Genomic DNA, 17940 nt, shown 5'->3' with positions numbered 1-17940 from the left:
AAAACAGGCGTTGACTAGCAAAAATATCAAGGTCAAGAGAGAGCCCACAACGAGAAGGAGGATCTGGAAAAGCGGTTGTGTGATGTGCATAGAGGACACATCTATTTTTCGCAGTACTTCTCCATGACAGAACTGATGACAAAACGGGGGGAAAAAGCAGAAGCATCCCAAGGCAAAGAATTCCCCAAATCCCACAGCCTCGTGGTATTTTTTTTTACCATGTCAGATTAAAACTCACTTAACCATGAAGGAATTTTACATTTCTTTTTTAGAGATCATTTTTATAAAATAAATTGTCACACTTCACGATGTAATTAAATGAGATTTTAAGATCTCAATAAGATGTCTTATTATTTCAGTAGTTTTTGCTGTTTGTGATTGTAAACTATTTTGATCTTACCCTGGTGCCCCCCAAAAATAACTATGCACAACAAATGAACATCACTATTAAAATAATTTAATTTGCTAGTGGTAGCTAGAAAAGTGGAAAGGTTAACACACACATGAGCATGTTAGCAACCCTTTTTGATTAACTCCTAAATACTGTACATTACACCGATAGAAAATGTCACTGAAAGTGGAGAGAATGTGATACAAACATTAACTTGGAGTGAAACATGTAACAGCTTGAATTAAAAATAAGTTTAGAGGGAACATTAAATGGAACAGCAATTAAATGTTCAATAATTGCTCAGTCACATAGTGGGTTGCAGTAACCCAGAGCCTACTCCATCAAATGTGGGCTCAAGGCAGGATACACCCTAGACAGTGTGCCAATCCATTGAAGGCAACAGCCACAGATGGGCACAATTTAGAGATGTCAGTTAACCTAGCCACTAAATCTCTGAATTGTGGGAGGAAACCAGAAATAAATCCACACAGCCATGAGGAGAATGTGCAAATGCCATACAGAAAGGGACAGAATCGAACCCGGGGCTTAACATATGTGAGGTAGGTTTGCGACTGTACCTGTATTGCAGCTTGTCCAGGGATGACCCTCCCAGACAAAAGATAATGAGCTCTGCCCTTAGCAAGGAGTGGGTCATATCAATTTCAGGGAGGAAATGGTTAAGGAGGATGATTCTTTTTACTTAGCACAAAAGTGTGAAAGTGAATATACAGAGGAAGTAAATGCACAGCAAAAACATCTATTGAAGACATCACTGGGAGGTTTAATTTAATAACTTACAAAAAGTAATTATGTTCCTGGGAAGTGAGGAATCAGTGTGTTATTTTCTCAGTCAGAAATAAATGTCTTGTTTTTAGCCCTGAGCATTAAAACTTAGTTTTCAGTTTCTTTCTTTCCTCTTGTGAAGCTGGGTGTTAATGAAGCAAGATCTGTGTGTTACAAAGAGCAGTTTCATACAGTACCTTCATAATTGCCTCATTGCAAAATGGATTGTAGGATCCTACCAGAGAAATATGCTAGGAATATCTCAGATAAGAGACATAGAAAGATTCATTAGTTACAGAATAATAATAATAACAATAATAATAATAATAATAATAATAATAAGGATTGCAAGAAAAAAAAAGTAACGGCCTTTAATAGTGTAGTACTTCAGTCAACCAACCATTTAATTAGTGATTTCTGTTCAAAAGCCAGAAAGTGCATCGCAGTATATTTTGAGTCCAAGTAATACATGTGCCCTTTTCATTACACAGACACCAAATTATAAAGAAAGGAGGTGTAACATTGATAGAAAAATCCTCTGCTGTTCCATTTAAGTGTATTTTCCTATTAATGCTGCAGTAAAATCCTGGGTAGGCCAATTAGCGTCTCAATATTGTCCCTGTGTTCTTGGGAGTCTGTGTCCTTTGATGGACTGGCATCCCGTCAAGGATGTAGTCCCGCCCAGTACTCTGTGCTTCTGGGATAGGCTCCAGGTTGCCATGACACTTACCAGCAATAAGCGGCTTTATGATAATGGATGGGTGGATGAGTAGATGAAGCTATTCATCCATCACAATGTATACTATGGAAATACAAAATGAGATCTAGATAAGATTTTAATGTATGTTATGTTGGAGTGAAATGGATACCCCTTTTCAACTGCACTAAAGTGACCTAAGCAAAAAAGATGTTGGGCTCTCATTTTTATCTGCAAGGATTTATCTGGACATGAAAAAAATGGTGGACATCAATCATTCACGTGCTATTGCATCATTCTGCTATTCACAACTGAGAGTTGTTTTTCTGAAAAAAAAAGACAGTATACATTATTTTATTTTCTTTTACTTTACTACCCCCCCCCCCCCCCCACACACACAGACAATTTTAGACAAAACTCCATTATTTAATTATTTTTACAACAAAATATTTTCATGTTTCTCTGTAATACTCATTGATTCTTTACCAGATCTCAGTACATTAGCATTGACTGAAACAAGGGTTCAGAAAATCTGCACAAAATTAATAATTACATTCCTTGTTTTCATATCTGTCTTTGTCAATGCAAATAAAGCAAAATTATTATTTTTTTTAGTTTAAAACTCAATATATGCAAGGCCATTTTAAAAGTTAAGTACATAACACTAAAGAGACAACATCACAAATACAGAAAAACTGCATTTGTCTGTATTCTCCAAGCATACATCCTGTGCTTTATCATTTCTTAAATAAACATTCCCATACTGGCTGAGATCAGAGATTTACATGCCTGACCTGTTTTGGCACTTGGTTTATATCATAAAAATATAAATCTTAATATAGTCTTCAAATCTGCTTATGCTAAATGGTGCACTTGTCTTCAAAAGGAATCATGATAGCATTACAAAGTCACCAACAGAATTCCTTCAGAGCGAATTGAATATATTAGTTGGAGAAAACTCTTCTGTTAACAACAGAATTCAATGGCTTCCTATATTTCTGTACTACAGCTTTGCTTTTAGGTGGCTAAAGATGGTTTTTCCTAGCTATTTCTAAAATAAGTTTCTATTAATAAAAAAATCAACTGTGGAAGGTAGGTCAGTTATCTCTTTTCTATTTAGAACACACATTTTGAAAAAAGCTTTTGAGGGTATGGAATTTTGTACAAGCACAGGACAGCATTATGATGAGAAGAACAAAAAATGTACAGCGTTCTGCTTCACTTTTTGTGAATTTGTAACACCCCTTGTAATCAGATGAAATCAATATTTAAAAAAGCCTTAAACCTAGTACAAGATAGTGGGACTGAGGGTTGCCAATAAATGAAAGGAAGAAGCCTCTAGCAAACTAAACCCAAGATGAATAGAATACATTTGATTTAATATGACCCTTAGTCTGAATTAACACTTTATCACCTTACATCTTTCTTTTAGCCATTTTCCAAGAGAGAAACATTAGTCCATTGCTTTAATATCATGTTAACAAGTAAATGTGATAACAATGAATGGGCAACACTTCACTTCTCAGACTTATTTACTCCCCACTTCAGCTAATATACTATACATTCCAGCATCAGGCAGGCAAGTAGCAGTGAGGTCTTATAAGGTAACCAAATCAAATCACTTCTGCGCAACAGCTATTGCACTTCTTTTTGAAAATAGGTAGATTTACTGAATGACAGCAACACACGGAGTGAGCAAATTAAATTTACATTTGTAAGGCATTTTCTCCACTTGCTAAGTAATACATGGCAAATTTTGCACAGTGAGTCTCCTTGGCAACCAGTCTTATGGAGTCGCATTTATGTTGGATGTGACGGCTCTTTTGTGCCAATAAATGAAACTGTCTTGATTGGCAGGCTGGTAAATGTTTTTTATTGTCCAACGCCTCCAGCAGGTGTAGCCTACTGTTAGTGAATGTACACTAGATACAGACATCAGCCTTTACATTTTTTTTTCATATATATCAAGAATCAGCTCTGTTGTCTTCAAAGTGCATGGCACAAAACTACATGGCATGCAAAGATATAGAAGTATTTTATAACTCTGTGTATCGAGTCTTGCCCACAGATTAAGCTTAAAAGGGTACTTTTCATTACACTATCCAAATGCTTTCTCTGTTGTGTGAGCTTCTTTCCCTCATTGGGATAATGCATCTTTATATGTGGAAAACACGGTTTAAGAAGGATGTTGAGATTTGGGGAAAAAAAAGATATTATAATATGGAATTTGGGGATTTTTTTCTTACTAAACAAAATAGTAGCACTCACACCTCTTCTTGTTACACCAGCAAAAGACAAAAAAACTACAACTAATTTCATCAGAGGTTGGATTGTGCCTAATATTCATTTAATCCACCTATGACCTGTTAGAAATATCATCTTAACTATCAGGAATAGGGGTTTAAATAAGCAATAATTATCAATAAATGATTTAGTTTTATTTTAGTTTAATATATTGTCTTGCATGTTTGTTTGCAGGTGTGGGACAAGAATGCAGTTTCACCATCATGAAATGAAGTCAAAATTACATGCTGCTTGAAAATAAATATGGTAATAAAACAATGCTTTTGAAATGAGCAAACTGGGCAAAATAGCTCTTTGCAAGAACAGTCTGCTTCCTATCACTCTTTTTATGTACTAAATTCAATCATCAGTTCCTTCTTCAAAAACAAAATACAAGAGTTCTGTTTTGGAATATAACATGATAGTAGCATGTGGACATCAAAATGGAAAAACATCTTTAGGAAAATAAGGATTTTGCTTCTGACAGATTAATAAAGGAAAGTACAATGTATTTTCACAGCAGTTACAATTATTCACTCTAACTTCACCATGTATATTAAAATGTTGTTATTTTACCTAGTAAGGACTTAAACTGACAGAACAATTTCCAAAGTATTCCACTCCTGAGCAAAATGTGTGCCAGTTTCTTTCACCAAACTCTTTTTCTCCCTCCACCTTGACAGGCATCTCGTTGACCTTTTGCAAATTAAGATCAAGTTTATCTTTGTAATGAAAAGTTCTGAAAGTAGGCAGTATCCAAATACATTGAGCGCAAAATTACTTTTGTAATTGCACAGCTATCTGACCTCACAAAGCATATTTCAAATAATCATGAGCTGGAACATCTACAGCTCCAGATGTAGAAGGATATTTCTGTTACACATATGTGTGAGAATAGACAGAGTACATAATTAATAAGTAATAGATGAAGTATATACAAAAAGAACAGTACCTAACAGCAATACTGCATGGAAATATAGGGACAAAAATATTTTTTATGGCAAAACAGAGGGGGAAAATAAGAGAATAGAGAGCAAGGTGGGTGGAGACAATATTGTAAGAGTTGTGCTCAGTTAAAAATAGGAGAGGAAGTGAGAGCCCTGAGTCAGGCTTTTTTGTTTTGATATGATGAAGAAGAACACAGTCTCTTTGCATGAAAATGCAAAAGTTCAATTTAAATGAGCACTTGTGGTGGCTGAAGAAACTAGAACATTCTTGGGTTGATTTGTTGTTGTTATTTATTTTACAGAAATATGGAAACTTTAATCTGTCATAAAAATCAAAACATACAGTATATACAATACATTAAGTTGGAGAAAATTAAAATATATATACCGTATATTTTTCACCACAATGACAAAATGGAACAGACAGAACAAAAGAAATTGAGAAAAAAAGATGTTCACTTTAACAATAAAAATAAGGGGACGTTTTTCAAAGTGTTTTACAAAATGCCTTTCAATTACTAAAGAACTCACTAAAATTCTTAGTGTTATGACACAAAAAATATTTTTCATTAATGGGAAAAATAATATAAACATTGATTTAAATGTTTTAGAAATAATTCTAATTATTGTCTTTCTTGTGTTATTATAAGAAGACCTGAACAACACACCTGAAAGATTTATTAAATAAGGCAACTGGTTGTATTACTTCAAAACTATATATGATAATGTCTGTTTTTTAAGTTTGTACCTATAACAACTATAGAATATATTCAGTATACTGTACAACCAAGAGTTAATTGGTTAAGAAGTACTGATCTTTCACGTGATATTTATACACATTGAAAGGCCACAATATATTGGCTCAAATAGCTAAGCTTGTGATTATATAAAAACAACCCAGAAGACTCCATATTGATTGTACTCAATGGAGAGGAAAAATATATTATCTGAGCATCTCAGGGGAAACTGTTCTTAATACTGACAAGTGTAGTTTGACCTTTTATCACAGAGATCTTGAGAATTTTCTAAAAAAGTTCTTCCTGATAAAGACAGAATTAGAACTTAAGCTCTGTAACTAACGGCCCAAGCTGAGGCCTTAAATGCTCTTTTAATAATAAAAATCACATATTAATATCATATATCATTTATATTAATACAACCATGCTTTAATTTGTTAACGTTCTAAGGAAAGATTAATTTGAATGTGTTGCATTAAAGTCTTGCATAGTAAAACATAGTAAAATAAAGAACTGGCCCAGCTAAAAGTGTGATTAAGGTAGTGGCACTTCTTTAATACCTATTAATAAACCTTTAAGCTTTGAATGTAGCTGCTGATAAAATGAAAATAAAATGGATAATCCGGAGCACAGATGCATCTGACGATAAAAAGGTTTTTGTTCATGAGGCAAAACAAAGGAAGGCACTGATCGTAAAGCTCAAAGAGAGCCATTGTTGATTTTTGCTTCTGAAATGAAAGTCCACAGGTCTCCAGCCTGACAATACCATTTCCTGCTTTTACCACTTCACTGCAGTGCAGTTTATTCATTGCTAAAGGCATCAGAAACACTAACGTGCGATTCATAATGTGTCATATAAGCTCTGTAAGGTCTATTTCATTCAAAATTAAAGCTTTGTGTTACGTCACTCACTTGCTAAAACAGACATCCTGCAACATAAAAAAAAGCTTAAAACGAGACGAAAATAAGATGTACTGTATGATGAATAAGCAAAGGAGAAATTGAAAAAGATGGGACATGCATGGATGAAAGGACAAAATCTACAGATATGACCAGTGGAAAATAAATGACATAATGTGAATATAAAGCCTGAGGTGGGAAGAAAATCTGTAAGCAAGCAAATATTGTGATCCTGTAGGGTAAAAAGATGGGGGGATGGACTGAAAATGTTGCAATAAAAAAGATGGAGCTTGTGATGAAAAACAACTAAGTGGAGATGGGTGGAGATATGGATCAGGGCTGTGCTCGAATGCATTTAAATCGCAAGACATATCTCCAGATCATACAAATGCAAATGTGTTTGCTTTAGAAATACAATGGTGCTTGCAACTGAAGCTTAAAGTGTAAAGACAAATGCATTTGAGGACTTTCACACATTTCTGATTTAGCTCGAGCCCTGGTTTGCATTCCTGTATAAACCTTAAAGGACTTGAGTCAGCCCTGATGTATTGTACCGGGACTGCCAAAATGCATTGGTCAAGATTTTAAGACCACTCAACAGCATCCTGTTTAAGACAATTATACACAACCAATTGCCAATTCAAATTCTTATTTGCCATATATCTTCTTATCACATGCATTCAAACCCAACTCTGAACAGATAGTTTTGAACCAACACCTAAAATATCATAGGACGTATTTTAAATATAGAATACATGAATGAAACGAATGAATGAATGAATGTGATACATACAGTATCACATCCCAGAGAACACCAAATGCCTTATGGGACTGAAAAAGCAGAATATTTTAAATGATGTATTCCTATATATTTTAGAAACACAAATTTAATGGACATGTGAGGCTTGATCTTTGATATGGGGGACTGTAGGTAATTAACAACGTAGAAGCAGCAGAATTGGAAGTGTTTACAAGAAGTTATTGTGAAACATCTGTAGCTTTAGAACTCTAACTCTACATAAATGATACGTATTAGGTAAATATCAATTGGTCAATCAAACCATTTAACCCATAGGAAGCCATGGAATTTAAATTGTGCTCTTTTCTAAAACACATTTTCCTTTTGGTGCTTATTCATGTTTGTGTTTGAACCTTAGATTAGGATGAAAACAATTCACTTACAGTACATAAAGAGTGTTATACTCAGATAACTGAAAAAAGCAGTCACAGATACATCAGAAGCATCACTCACTAATATTTGTTCACATGTGTGGATGTGTACTGTACTGTATGTGTGTATCACATATTAATAAGTATGCTCATAAGAAATATATTAATTTTGTGTTGCATATTTATATTGTCCATTCCTTTACTTTCTTTTGCTTAAAAAATGTACCCTTTTACATTTGTGCAAGAGCCTGGGAACTGAAACAGTAAATTTGTTTGTGTACATAAATAGAATGTGCCCTACATTATCTCCCAATTTGTTCGTGCAGTGCAGCTGGGAGTGTTTTTAGATCGAAGCGAGAAAAAACTGTATAAATTTTTCCAGAAATAATGTAAAGGTTTTGAAAGGAATAGAAAATGATCTTCTAGCCATTTTGAACAGATGCCTGCAGTCTTGTTTAAAGATCTTTCAGATTCCAGTCAGAATCCTTACTCTCTGAAGTTAAAGCAGGCAGTGCACAGACTTCTTTTTTTAGCAGACAAGTTGATTATAAAAAAAGAACTTAATTACATCTATACTTAGAATTAAGATTGACTTATTGACATTTCTTTCTGTATATTTCTAGATATATTTACAATCCAATATAGCATTTATCATAAAACTGTTCATGAAAATGTGTACGACAACCCCAAGTTCAAAATACACTCTCTTAGAAAATGACATGGAGGGGAGATGTAAGTATTAAGATGTGAAATAAGGCATGTTGATTAAGTCTAAAAGATCCCAAAATGTTGAAGGCAGTGACTTTTCTATACAGTATAATGTCTACTTCTCTGTACTGAATATGCCTTATTTGCAGAGGACATTAGAAGAAGGCTCAACAGCAGAAACGTTTATTCTTTCTACTTTTAAGCATGGGATTGACTTTTACTTGTTCCTTATTTGTGGTGCCAGCATGGTTTACTTAAGCTTCTTGAGTCCGGATCAGAGCCATCGTAAGTCATCATTTAGGCCATTTTGCCTCCTGGGACAAAGACACATACTGTAACGTACTGGCTGAGCCACTGAACACAGAATGGGCTCTGCATAACACAGAGAATGGACAAGTCAGTTGAGTGTTTTCACTGACAATAAAACCAAATACAGTTATACTCCATTTGAGTCAGGCTTCTTTAAGTGAGTAGTGATTCAAGGCAAATGAAACTTTGTTTTCTTCACATTCATTGTTGGGGTGCTGGTTTTCTTACAAATGTTAAATAACAGCCCAAGGTTGTACAACCACATTTGCACCATGAGGAATGTATAATGAAGAATAACATTAACCATGAACCAAGGCTGTTTAGATACCCAGTGCTATAATACAGTAGCTTCCTCCATTGCGTTAATCCATCTGCAAGACATGTTTAAAATAAAACATTTTAGTTGACGTATGTAATACAGAGTGAACAGGGAATATTTTCTTACGTAGTTATATTTGCAGTTAAGAATACATAAGACAGCCATGCAATCTGTTTCGGGAACTAAGTTATAACCACACTAAGAGATAAGATGTAAAGACACAAATTGCTCCCATTCTTACTAGGAGAAATATGTTCATATTCCAAGAAAAAAAAGTGTTACATTTAGAATCCTATTTTTATAATACGACATGAACACAACTTGCTGTTCAAAAAGACTTGTATTAAAAGGCATTTAGAATTTATATTTAATTAAAGAAAAGATTAAGGGAGCTAGATAAAATAATAAATAATAAAATAAACAAATGCTGAGCTGACCTCTGTGCTGTGTATGAGTCCTCTGCTTTAAATGTGTAATACAAGGTTTTCTTGTGGTACAGCTGAAACATCATGGTTGCCTCAGCTCCTTCAGCTTTCTCTGGCTGTTTCACTGTGAAGCCCAGAAGAGGCAGACTTTCAGATGCCACTTTATCCTGTAGAGTAGAGAGAGGTGTTAATCTCTGAACACCTTCCCCACCTTTTGACCTGGAAGGGAAATTGTAAGTCTCTGTGGAAAATATCCTTGGAGGGTCCAGAACTAATCAACACTTTCACCCACCTGACCCACCTCACTTGGCTGACAAATCATGACTGGAAGGTGGGTCAAAATTTGAGGTTCATTCAGGCCTACCTCTTGGAGGCTGTAGCAACCACAATGACTGCTTATTTCAATTCCAGTCCAGTGGGACCACTCTTGTTTTTTTTTCAATAATAAAAAGAAATCAGAGATGAAGTGACTGATATTCGGTTTTACAAAATGAAAGTTAAAGGGAACTGCAATGCTATTCTTATATTTCGGTTAGAAAGAATCAGCATTGATGACTGATTTTCAAATCGCTAAAAGTAAAATGTACATGGTAAATTGTAAAACATCAAATTTACATTACAAAATAGACAGTGTATGTACAGAGCCATGTTCTGTGATTCACAGCAAGGCAACATCCGGTGATGTACTGTATTGTGGCCTAATTACATTGTAAAGAAGCAAGCTTGTGCATACATACAGTATATTTTAATCCAATAGAAATATTGCTTTAGATTTTGAGACAGTTTTGCCGACAAATACATCTTACTTGTTAACTCTGCACACAGATCACGTTGGAACAGGTGAAATGTCTGCTGCACAATGTGCACTAATTCACTCGTACATTGCATTACATTAGACATTACGGTGACTACTGAACAGGAAAGGCCGCATCATGTTGCAATTCTTCATGGGAACTCTAATGCCAAGTTTGCAACAGCATGGCAACTTAACAGTACTTTCACAAAATTTATGATTTTATTTTAAATAATTTATTTTGATACCGAGATTTGATAACCGGTCTGAGAACCTGGGACTGCAGTTCCCCCCTAATGAATTGCTCTTCTGTTAATCTCTTAGAACATAGTGGGCAAATGCATTTCCTTCAACAATCATCAGGATTGTGACTTCCAGGGTCAGATTGTTGATCGAACTCCATGTGAGGAAAGATGAGAGACCGCCCCCTCACCTCACTGGCTGAGAATGTGTAGAGCACTTTATCTTTGATGAGGAAAAACAGCTTCTTCCAGGTCCGCCTGCTTCTCTTGCAGCGATGCAGAGAGCCACTCATCGATGATCCCTCTGCTGAAGCTGCCACCTGCAAACACAGAGGAGACCCCACATGTGAAACACAATCTTATGAAGGTAAGTGCAAACATAAGAAGAAACTAGAAATAACTAAACACAGAAGTACAAAGCATACACAGAACATAAGACAGAACATAGGTGTGAACATAAGGAGGAGCACTAGAAATAACATGAGAAAGAACATAAGATGATAGCTGGAAGGAACAAAAGTGTGGATATAAGAAGAAGCATTAGAAATCATGTTAAAATATAAGAAGAACATAGAAAAGCCCTCTAGAAAGAATTGCAAATGAAAGACATTTGAAAGATATGGTTTTGCTAACTAATTGAGCTGAAGATCCCATTTTGTGAAAGATGTGATCCAACTGGCTGCGATACATGGCTGGGAAGCTAGATCCAGATTCCCACAATTTGTTATGTAAAGGGAAAAAAACAGTATTGTACTCCATCCCTCTCCTTCCAGCTAAGGGAAATCTTTCAAAACTCATCTTAACTGCTATAAATTACATGTACAAGAAATGTAATATAGGACAGGGATATACAGTATTATTCTGGTATCAGCAAAGGCTCCATGTCCATTGTAACTTATCTGAATAAAAGTATTTAAAGCTGAAGACGTGTGTATATACAGTATATGATGTACAGAACAAACAAAAGCTTATTTGATGGCTGTAAAATTGCCAGTAAAGCAACATCTGAAATAAGCCTTTGAATTTGTCACCCTCTTGTGATGGAAGGCAGCATGGCCATAATTATTCATGTTAATGTTTTTTTGGTCTTAGTATTTGGAATGATGGAGTCATATTATTCACCATTTTAAAATCAGTAAAAACAGGGCTGTTTAAAAAATCCAAGAAACATAACTTAAGAAAGAAAATAATGAATGAAAACATGCTAACTGCTAACATCAATCATTGGGTCTAATGAATATAACATATGAAAAGGAAAAAAAGACAGCATTTAACCATCTAACTCATTTAGTAATTAGTAGCAAATCGATCCTAAGATCTAATTTTTCCGTTTCTTTAAAGAAACCAGAGTATCGTCTTTAATCGGGTCCATGGATAGCATAGTGATACTATTATTCAAACTGGGCTTTGAATCGGTGTGAAAGGTAGAGGTTATTTTGTGACTTCTACAATGTATCACCATTTAATTAACCCTTATATGGCATTTCACCTGAGTGATAGCAGAGATGCTATTATTCGATCAATTTACAGCTTTGAGGGGGCTGACTAAAAGCCCAAACTCCTTTGCAAAATGGATGGATGATGTTTTAGGATTTTGTAGCTTCTAAAAGAGCCAATGCGAGCAAGGTAGGTTGGAGGAATGGATGAATACACAAAGATGATGTACAAGAACAATACTGTATATTATTTCCCTCTTGTAGACTCCGCTGTACTATTGTTTTATCTGGAGGGGAACAGTGTGGCTTGCATCTGTACTTCTAAAACTCAGAGGGAGTTTATCCACTTGATAACGGTGTGGTTTTTACCTGAGTAAGGGCAGAGGAAGATTTTCTGTTCTTCCACAGAATCGGGGGGTGGATATTTTGAAAGACAGCTGAGAGCGGTCGTCCAGACAATCTGTTTGACTGGTGACTGGAGTTCTCTCCTGCTCCGGGACAGACTCCACCTGTCAATGGGAGAAGCTGTTTTACAGCCTGCACACAATCTAACAGTTTCACTCTGCTTTCAGCCAATTCATAAAACTGGCAGATTTTCTTGACTGAACAAGTCCTTTGAAGCAGATGATTCAGAACTATTTCAGGTTAAATTATTATTTTGAAAAAAAGCTTAGAAAATATGACCTGGATTTCTAACAGTTTTGCTTGACATTGCACCTCTTAAAAACTTTAAAAGAGATTCTCACAGAATATTGGCAGAAGTCCGCAATTTGAGTTTGAGTTAAATACATATTTAGAAATACAATTACTATTTCTGAATTAGATGTAATTAAAAGAAACCTGTATTAGAAAAATTCAAAGGCAAACTGGTATCGATTGCTTTTAAGTTTTATGGTGTGATATACTATGTATAGGAAAACAAGATAACAAGTACTGTACGTACTGTATATAGGAAAACAAGATCCAAAAACTGAAAGGTCTTCTTTGAGAAAGAAGATCAGAGTTAAACAACATTGTTCTTGAGCTACAATCTTCAGTGGGTATCTTCAAAGGTCAACTTTATTCTGAGCAAATTCAGTGCATAAATCATTTGGAACCAAAATAAAATACAGTACATGCTTGATGACAAGTTGGTTCATATTTATATGTGCAAATTCACAAGATCAGAGGTAAGGAGGAAGCAGTCCTATGGCATCCCTTTTATATTTTTTGTGTATAGATCACATTGAGTGCATTCAGGTTCTCGTGCTGATGAATATCAAGTTGAATGGGTGACACTGTACCTCGTTTCTTCAGCTCAGCATAGCAGCGGTCACACACTTTGGCAACTCTGTCTTTGAGGTACTTGAGAGGGTACTTGTTTCTGGAGCAGGCTCGACACACAATCTGCACCAACCAGCCAGGGCGCCACAGCAGAAAAAGACAGGGGAAAAAAAGATAAAACGAAATAGGAGAATGTAAACATACTTTAATTTTGCAGGCAAAATCACAGTTTCTGGTCTACTGCAGTCATTCTAAATTTGATCTATTCTTTCTTGGTTACCAAGCAACAGGAATGTGTAAATCTGTAAAAACAGGAATGGACAAATGAAAAAGATATGAAAAGTTTAGCCTAAATCATATAGGGGAAAAACACATTTTTTTCAGAACTAATTGAAGATCTGAGCTATTTCCCTAATCAGACTTAGCAAATGAAATGTACTCCAATGCTTTTGATACTATTATTATTTAAATTTATGTTTTCAAACCCATAATTTCATTCTGAATATGGAATTGAAGGGTGTCACACTGATGTATTGATACACTGTTACATCAGTTACATTGACACTGAGAACCAATTTAATTAGCATATTTTTTTCCCTCCTGATATAATAATGCTCTTTTTGTTTCTACATCAGTAAAGTCTTCCTATCATTATCAACATCATCCCTTTCAATAATCGCTTATCCAGTTTAGGGTCATGGTGGCCTGGAGCCTAACTGAGGAATACATAGATGACTTCCTATCATTTTCATGTGGAAAATCTCTTTAGAGTGGACATGATGCTTTCCTTGAGGAGTGATAATTAAAGGTGATTTCTGTGCAGAAGATAGCGTCCTGAAAATTTCTTTCCTTATCTTTCCATGCAGCATGCCAGCCTGCCTCCTCCCTCTGCAGTCCTGCAGCTGTAGGACTTGCTCACAGGTTTCAAACCCATGTTTCAAATCCATGTCTCACACCACAGGTCTGCGGTGTCATTTAAATGCTATGCAGGAACTGAGATGGATTTCCCATACTGCCACATAAGCCTGCTTTATAAAAAGTCCATGAGTCAACAACATCTATGTCATTTTCTCCCATTCCGGCCACCTGAACTCAGGATGGCATTCCTAATCAGCTGCCTGGCTCAGTGTAGAGGGACGATCTGATCTAGGTAGTGTCTAGAAAGGGCCTGGAGTTTCTGGGTTTTGTTCCAGCAATTAACCAATTAGATATACATTAAACATATACATTATGGAATGTATATATACTGTATATAAAACATTTTTTATAGTAGAATTCCTATAATGATTTAAGAATGAATAATTTAATTATCTGATTTATATAATTAATATAAATCAGATAATTAAATTATCATATATAACATAACATAACATATATATACTGTATAAGGATTTAAAGTTTTTAAATAATTGATTATACTAGACATTCACTAGACATTCATTAAAGTTACTGTTACCTATAATTCTCCTCAGTGCCTGATTAGAAGTATAACAATTATGCAGCTGATAAAAATATTTAGACTAACTATGTAACTCTGAACAGGGGTGAAATCAAATCCAGAAAACACTAGGCTGTTCAGGAATTGAGACTGAGACTCTTGCACAAGCAGCTTTTGGCCTTTCATGCCTTTTATTTAGTGCTGGGCTCAATGTTATTTAACCAAGGACTGGATGCAGGAGAGCCCCAGATGTACTGTCCTGTTTGGAGACTGAATTTAGTTTTATTGTTTAGTGCCAGTCAGCTCTTACTAATTTCTTCTGAACTAGAGAATCTCAAACAAATAACAAACAATCAGAAATATTTGAAATGCCTTGTTTTAATAGATGATATTATCAGCTAGCAAAACATTTTATCCAATTGCTCACTGAAGCCATTAAATTTCAAAGTTTGCAAGGTACTGTGTAAATCCAAAACACTTCTCCAGTTTTCAACACTGTATCAACTCTACCACCCAAGGAGGGAATAGCGATGCTTTTGATCCTGTAAAATCTAGGTACGTCAACGCCATGAGGTATGATGGAAAATGTACAGCAGATGGGTAATCTCTGTGTTGACTTTGAGAACAACTCCTAATGCTAATCCTTTGTTATAGCATGCCAGTAGATCATACCCAAAGAAGGAGACTTAACAAACACTGCAGGAGTAGTACAGAGTAGCACAAAAAAAAACTTAGACAAAAGTTCACATCTAGGCTAACACCTGGCACATGACACTTAGTGTAGATCATGGCAGAGTGCTAAATGCTCAAAGCAAATGTGAGATGAAAAACTGAGGTATGAAAAAGCCTGAGGATATAGGTTTTGTTTCTCTGAAGTTACAATGGCACCAGGCTCCCCATGTCTGAGGTGGACACTGACCTTTCCACAGGCATGGCAGTGATGTCGCCGCAGTGTGAGGGAGAAATCAGAGGCACAATTCATGCACATCATCACATGCGACACAGGCACCAGGGTGGGAGCTTTCTCACCTAAAGACATCCATAGCTTCTCTCTGGCCTGGAAAGAAATCTTGTCTCAGAGGGACAATGACACTGAACACCATGCAACACTGTATGCTTTTAACTCAAGTCAAATCAATGTGCTGACACTACGAGCAAATGTAAGACTAAATGTCACAGATTTAACAGGCAGGTTATCTCTTGAGTGCATAAGAACACATACTCACCTCGCAGCTGTTTGAGCTTGAGAAAGTGCCCTGACCTTTGGAGTGGTCTGAAATCGCTCGGCTCAAAGCATGGTACCAGTCTTCTCTTTCACCACAAGAACTGTAATGCAGCATACACAGACATCGGAATTAAAGGACTTTAAATATGATGACTGTTTTTCCTGCTAAATTGGGATTATATAAGATTAAATAAGTACAAAACTAAGACTCAAATTAGCATGAGAAAGGCCAAAATGTTAAACATTAGGAGTATGACTTTTCATGGTTATAACATCATTTTAGATAGACGTATTTTAGCATGGGAAAAATATGGTAGCAGTCATACAAATAATCTATTGGAGCCTGCCGGCCTGAGTCTACAGTCTCGGAAAAAAAACTGTTTGTAGCTTTCAGGCATAAAAGGTAATGATCCCCTAAATTGTAAAAAGAATCAGCAAATGCACAAGCATTTAGAAGCATTTAAACTCAGTCTTGTGTGCGTATTGAAGTGAGGCAAAGACTAACGGATTTTACTATTAACACATCACTCCATAGCCAAATTTTCTTCTGTGCTGTTTCTTCTAAAAGCAGTCCCTGTTTTGGGATTGAGGATGGAGGCATTTTCATAATGCTTGAACCCAGTTTTGCTCATACATATTCATACTGCTGGGTGGACTGGCGCTAGAACAGTATGGCACCTTGCTCAAGGGTACATACAGTACATCAGCATAAACAGAAGGGACTCAATCACATGGCTATCCCATTAGGATTATGAATCCTCATGTCACTACTATGCTGTGCCTTCATTAGCTCTGCTGGCATTGCTTGTTTTAGGACAAACAATATTCCGTAGAATATACATAAATATCATTTGAAAATCAAAATTTTAATAATGGAAGTGAAGCTGATATACAGTATATAAGCTACACCTGAAAATAGCTCTTTTCTTTTCAAGCCTAGATACAGTATAAAGTATTTCAGTTGGAAACCAAAGTACAGTAGGCCCAGAGCTTTAAATCCCTTTAGATTTGTGAATTTCTCAGATCTGTACCAGAGGAAATCATTTCCATTGACCATGTAGTGTCTCAGAGAAAGTATTGTGAGAACCTACCTTGCTGACAATGTGATAGAACAATTGTTGTTTTCAATCTTCAGGGCGTTGTGCACATTCTCTATTATGGGTTTGCTGACCTGAAACGCAAAATGGCATTCTGAGTCCACAGCTCTTTTGTAGGTCCAGGTTTTACATACAGTATGTTTTAATTAAAGACAATAAACACTAATCACTTGTCTGAAACAAAATGTCCACCAAAACTCTTCCATTGAAATATTGGTTAAATATTGTGATGCAATTACAGTATAAAAGAACAATTTAGTCATAGAGAGAGATATATTAGAGAGGTCATTTTGCTCAGTGATACAGGAAACCGCTCATAAAACAGCACAAGGAGCTGAGTGAGACGTGAGATACATAAAATAGTAAAATCCATGCACCAAAATCCAAAGTCCCATGCACAGCTTGTTGTCATCACATATAAGTATATGAACATTACTTGTAGACAAGGGTAGAAAGGTAAAGGGGCAGAAAACCCAACAGTTAGAAAAAAAGTATTAGAAATACATGGAAGCTTGTGAATTCTTGGTTGAATGCTAAACAAGTTGTTGACTTTCTTAGTCCAGCGAGTTTGGAATGACTGGACAGTACTGAACCTGAGAGACAGTCCTACCCTTTGCAGCAGAAAATAAATGATCCTAGAGTTTAAATGGTCTTAATAAAGTCTACTCAATTGGCAGCTATGAAGCCTAAGCCCCTGGATTCAAATATATTGTAAAAGACCTCTATGGAAAAGCTTGATAATATAAAAATAATATTACAGTTAGGTACAGCAAAACT

General features: G+C 35.7%; 1 protein-coding gene across 1 annotated transcript in view; it reads right to left on the bottom strand.

Annotated features, from left to right (window-relative positions):
• Positions 1-7530: 7530 nt before the first annotated feature.
• Positions 7531-17940, bottom strand: part of fgd5b (FYVE, RhoGEF and PH domain containing 5b) — a 70795-nt gene continuing 60385 nt past the window's right edge. Inside the window, exons 14-21 of the mRNA XM_015347376.2 lie at positions 17158-17237; positions 16068-16167; positions 15761-15898; positions 13424-13526; positions 12510-12649; positions 10896-11024; positions 9682-9836; positions 7531-9296 (exon numbers count right to left, since the gene is read on the bottom strand). Of these exons, the coding sequence (XP_015202862.1) occupies positions 9260-9296; positions 9682-9836; positions 10896-11024; positions 12510-12649; positions 13424-13526; positions 15761-15898; positions 16068-16167; positions 17158-17237 (882 nt within the window). The 3' untranslated portion in view covers positions 7531-9259. The remainder of the gene's footprint in view (positions 9297-9681; positions 9837-10895; positions 11025-12509; positions 12650-13423; positions 13527-15760; positions 15899-16067; positions 16168-17157; positions 17238-17940) is intronic.

Source organism: Lepisosteus oculatus, chromosome 4, assembly GCF_040954835.1.
Source record: "Lepisosteus oculatus isolate fLepOcu1 chromosome 4, fLepOcu1.hap2, whole genome shotgun sequence".
NCBI classification, from domain to species: Eukaryota; Metazoa; Chordata; class Actinopteri; order Semionotiformes; family Lepisosteidae; genus Lepisosteus; species Lepisosteus oculatus.
Note: the sequence above shows the minus strand (reverse complement) of the source record. Positions and strands in the feature narration are given on the sequence as shown.